This window comes from Tupaia chinensis, unplaced genomic scaffold, assembly GCF_000334495.1.
Source record: "Tupaia chinensis unplaced genomic scaffold, TupChi_1.0 Scaffold000093_1, whole genome shotgun sequence".
Lineage (NCBI taxonomy): Eukaryota > Metazoa > Chordata > Mammalia > Scandentia > Tupaiidae > Tupaia > Tupaia belangeri.
Genome location: NW_006159555.1, coordinates 7,822,528 through 7,827,983, shown reverse-complemented (window position 1 = coordinate 7,827,983; position 5,456 = coordinate 7,822,528). Strand labels below are relative to the sequence as shown.

General features: G+C 36.8%; 1 protein-coding gene across 2 annotated transcripts; it reads right to left on the bottom strand.

Annotated features, from left to right (window-relative positions):
• Positions 1-1,909: 1,909 nt before the first annotated feature.
• On the bottom strand, positions 1,910-2,438 carry LOC102470351 (EKC/KEOPS complex subunit TPRKB-like). 2 transcript variants are annotated; one of them, XM_027769847.1, is made up of 2 exons: positions 2,399-2,438; positions 1,910-2,299 (listed from the first exon to the last, which is right to left on the bottom strand). In XM_027769847.1, exons 1-2 carry the CDS (start codon positions 2,436-2,438, stop codon positions 1,911-1,913), a joined length of 429 nt encoding a protein of 142 aa, XP_027625648.1. In that variant the 3' UTR covers position 1,910. The 2 variants fall into 2 exon arrangements, with proteins under 2 accessions (XP_027625648.1, XP_027625647.1); XM_027769846.1 differs by having other exon boundaries at positions 1,910-2,438.
• Between the last annotated feature and the right edge of the window lie 3,018 nt (positions 2,439-5,456).

The window sequence follows — 5,456 nt, the reverse complement described above, 5'->3', positions numbered from 1 at the left end:
TGAGGAATGGTCACATGGCATTTCCTTCTCCTTCTTCATTCATTCCTTTCGAAATGTTGGGCAAGCATTGCATATGCACTCAGTGTGTTTTTCAAGCTGCCCGGCCTGGGACTCAGACTGTGCAGTAGGCCATGTAGGATTCAGTCACCCTAACCATCAAACCAATGGCTATCCTATTTGTTTTATTTACGGAATAAGTTTTGGTTAAATCTAATATACAATGCTTGATGAATGAATATGGAACTATGACTAACCCATAAATATGTTGAAGAAGCTCCTTAAAGTTTATAAAACATTATTCTATCATCATTGATTATTACAGTTCAGCTATTTGGCTGGGATAAATTAAGATTAGTTAAATTTCACACAACAATAACTTCCTTATCAATGGCATGGCTATTAAAATATGTGGAAGTAACTTAGTATACACTGTTGTACAAACCTCGGATTGTCAAGCAACCATTGTGAGGACAAGTTCAGTGAATTAAGTGGAATATCTTAACTCTGAAATGTGCTTGTTTCAGTACAATGTTGGTACACTTTTGTGACCTCAGTTATTTCTATACTCATTTTGGTGAAATGTTTTCAACATTCTGATTTTCTTCACTTCCTCTGTAATTTTAGACTAATATTTGACCTGGTTAAGTTTTATGAGATAGTTTCAGACTCTACATTAGTTGAAAAACTAATGGTTCACAGAAAATCAGATACATTTTTCATTTCTGCATTTCAAATGTCTGCATCATGGAAATGAAGATAAAGAGAAACCAAGCTATTATTTTAGTGACAAAGGTAAGTTTAGATTCATTAATATATTAATTTATTCAAGATATCTGTGTTTATCAAAGGTCTACATTTTGCCAGGCACTTGGGATAGAGTAGTGAACTAATGAGTGATCACATTGCAATAACAGGGATGGTGGTTTTAGAGAGTGAATACAAGAATTGTGTGTGAGTGTGTGTGTGAGAGTATTCACTTTTTTGTACTCAAAAGTGAGTATTCGCAAAGGGGAATTAATTTTTAAATATATTCTTTAGGGATGAGCTTACTGGAAAAAGTATGATGAAATAAAACCTAAATAACATGAAGGAGTAAGCAATGAAGAGATATGGTGACATTCTAGCCAACAGAGAGAGCTAGTTCAAAGACAATGATGAGAGGGACCAGCAGTTAGTGTAATGGCTATGTCGCTGGACTCCCATGTAGTCAACAGCGGTTCGTGTGCCACACCTGGTGCCTTAAAACTCACGCCGGGTGCGTGTGCTTGCGTGCCCAAGATCCCGAGAGGAGAATGGAGGAGAAGGGATTGCAGCGTGGCCATCCCCCCTGGGGGGTGATTTCTCGCTTTCTGTCTCTCTGTCTCTCTCTGTCTGTCAGGCGAGCACATGTGCCCTATAGCAAAAACCTCTAAAAAAATAATAAAGGAAAAAAAAAAGACAATGATGTGGCAGTATGCTTGGGGGGATGTCATGAAGATAAGGACAGCCGTAGTAGATAAAGTAAGAGGACGAAAGTACGTGAATTCAAGGAGCTGATGTGGGTATAATTACTTAGATCCTGCAAAAAGAAGGGTAGTGTACGTATCAGACCATGGTGCAGCAGGAACAATGCCATTCCTCTGAGAGGCAATTCTACATAGACTATCCATAATAAATATAGGGAAAAAAATAGCTGTAGTTTTTCTTTGAAACATTCACATTAACAAATTCTATGTAGTCTCGACAAGAAGGGATTAGGGTTGCAGGCATGTCAAACACTCATTGGCACCCCCTATATTATAGGCCGATCTCAAGGCAGAAGTCCCCCCCAACTAGGAGTCCATGTTTATCAATGCCTTTTTTTATATATAATTAAGAAAAGAAAAGTAATATTTTATTTAATACTGAAAATGTGTTAATATTTTCACATTTCACAAAACATCTTTTGTTGACATTCTATAAATGATACCATCCAGTAATGTTCCAATCCTTTCCTCTTGTGAAGACAGTTTATATATCTTTTTGATTTCTTTAACATTTGTTATTTCAGGAAGATCCTTCAGAGAAACCTGATGGCCATCCACTTGAGATATTAGGTATTCTGGATTTATTTGCTTTTCTCCCTCTTCAATGTAAACAATTAGAACTGAAGTGTCATTTGCTGAGATACCAAATTTTTTCAAAGCCTTTGAGATATTGTTATTTGGGGAAAGGTTGAAAATAATTTCTGTAGAAAGAGTTCTTGTCTTCATTTTTCCCAGTTTGTAGAGCTGAACTGCTTTGTTTGTTGCCACAAGTATCTGAAATGGATCGACAACCACTGTAGGATTTATCAGTGAACCATTAATGGTGCCTTCCATGACCTTTTTCCCCAAGTCTCCAGCATTTTTAACATTTTTAAATAACAGAAGGGTCACCGTGCATTCCAGAAATATGTCCAGCTGATGTGCCAACTGCATTTTATAGATAAGTAGGATTCTAAGGCCGCTTCCCGGTGCATCTCCAAAAATCTCCCCCTCGGATCAATGTCCTTTTTGATAAGTGAGGATGGTAAAGAAGAAGGAAAGATCATTCCAAAAGGAAAAATAAAGAACCACTTTTGGTTGAGTTCAGCCATTTTTTTCTCTCTTTTTGGCATTGTACTGTGTTATTTCTCATAGGAACAGAATTTGAATATAATTAAGAAATGTTCTCTTCCTTCAAGATAAGAGTTATTTGACTTCACTACGGTTATAAACACATGGCAACTTCCCCGTTCCCTTTTTGCCTTCCTGAATGCACATGTTTATTGTGGTTATCCTGTCCTTCTGTTAAGATACATTGGTGTATGTAGGACAATCATTTTTTTAAATTTCATATCTCTTCATATGTGAATAAGCCATGTTTGTAACTTGTGTGTAGATGATCACAATCCTTCCTGTTCAGCCTGATGCTTTAATAACATAAGAATCTGATTTCTTCTTTGGGAGGAAAGGAAGGGGATACATATTCTGAATATGGAAAGTGTGAAATTAAGTATTTGTTATCAAGAGTATGAAAAGTGTTTTATTACATTATTGACACAAAAAAACATTGGCTTTTTTCTAGGTAGTAGAATTATATGCCATATGACTTTTGTCTCCATAACCTTAGGCTTAGTCACACAATGTGCTTTGCTCATGGACCCTAAGCAAAAGTGACATATAACACATTCAGTCAGGAACTTTAAGTACTACCTTTTGGTTGAGCTCATCCTGCTTTCTTTCCTTTTGCCATGCTAGTTGGTATGTTTCACATGAGGGCTGCCCTCTTTGCAGGGAAAATTTACATGGAGCATACATGTACACCATCTCCAAAAGCTGTAAGAACAAGCAGTTACAGTTAAACTGCAGATGGTGACATATAAATTGAGCAAGAAATAAGTATAATTGCAACTAGATGAGCTTTGGGGGTTATTTATTACAAAGCTGAACTGACAAATCTGTCTCGCTATTGTACCATTAAGTATCCTCTATTCTAAACTGCGTCAGATACTCTGAGATAGGGTTGGTTGAATATCAACAGAGAAAATGAAATCTCTGATTTACAGGTTGATATATTTTAACATACTTATTGCTACTGGGAAGTGTGCTGGGATATACAAAGGCAATTAAGATCAAGAAATTTATTATCTAGTATGGAAAAAATTCCCAAATATAATTACTATAGTATATAATTTTATAGTTATTACAATAGAAGTATAATTAGGTTCCAAGGGAATACTAAGAGGTGTTTAGGAACATTACCTCCAAATTTACTATCAGGGTGATCTTATGAAATAAGTTTTCCAAAGGTAATAAGGAAGAGAGGAAATGCTGAAAGGGATGCCTTTCTCTCTATTCTGTTGACCTAACTCTTTAATTTGCTTTTCTGGTTAAGTTAAGCTTTACAGGCCAGATAGTATATTGCGTTAGTCAGTAAGACTGACTAATAGTAAGAAAGATATCTGGTGGGAGGAAAAGACAAAAAACTAAAGGAAGAGTTGGGACTTAAATCCAGCCTCCTATACATCCCTTGAAATACCATGGCAATGCATAATCTATAAAATGAGCTCTGAACTATTCATTTTACCTAGAAACACATTTTTATTCTGGTTTATTTATTAAGTGGGGAAAAAGCAAACAAGCAGACAAAAAATAAGGCCTGATTCAGAGAAAATGTTTTCCCGAGTTACAAAAGAGTGTCAATTTATAACTCCCCCACATTTGGAAGAATTAATGGAATGCATTAATAGCTCCATAGCACAGTTCATTAATATAGTACTGGAAATATTTAATACTAACAAATCTGTCCATTTCTGAGCCAGACAGTGGCACTGCAGAGAAACGTGATGCTCAGTGAGGCTGATCTACCCGGAAAGGCACTAGGTTTGCATCTGGAGACCTCTCTGCATATGCCAGGCACAAGTGTGCTAATAATATCGGCTGGCTGAGGCTGGGGGTGGATTACAACATGAAGCCCCTCTTAGGGTGTCATCTCTCTGTCTCCATGTCTATTTCATAGGATATGTCAACATTAAAAAAACACACACACACACACAAAAATCGTCTAGATTGGACATTAATCAAATACACAACTGCTCTCTCAACATCTTATCTACATGCAGGTGTCCATTGTTAAGTTACCAGATTCACGGCATGACTGCTTACTTGAGTTACACACATCCCTGATACAAAATTATGTTCAGCCTAATCACAGTGTCAGCATTATTCACATACGCCAAAGGTTTGATAAGCTAATTTATAGATTTAAAGAGTTGGAGAGTTTATTATAACCTTTCGCAATCACATCTCTGTAGAGGTTAGGAAATTGAAGACCAGAGAGATTCAATATGTCCTCAGAGATAAAATGGCAATCGGTGATATAGCCAGGCTTCTGGCTTATAATGGCATTCCATACATGGGGGTATAGATCTATACACAGGCTCAGTGTAGCTCCCCTTTTTTATTGTAACGTGAATAGTCACAGGACAGCTCCACTAGGTGGATCCTGACCAGGATAAACCTTGGAGAAGTTCTGACATTTTGTAGCGGTCCTGGAAACTCTGGGCCATGTGTGTGCTGCTCCTACTCCAGGCTGGAAGAGAATGATTTCAAAGTGTTTATTTGTCTGTTTGAAGTAAAGGGACATGTTAACAGAATGTAGTCTCAGAGATTAAAAAACAAACAAACAAACAAAAAATCATGTGGATTTAAATAATTTATGCCTGTTTACTTAAAAGCAACACAGCCATAGCTTATACTTTCCTAAGAATATGTGCATAATGTTATGTATGAGCCATTGATGTGGTGATTTCTAATGCAATGACCATAATTTTTGAAGTTGAAAGAAAGTTTTGGCCTTAAAAAGACTAATCATGACTTGGCATATTTGGGGCATGGATCCTTGACTGCATTATTTGTTCCCCAGCACTAGCCCGTGTCCTAGTCACTATGAGGACAGATGAAATAATGTATGTT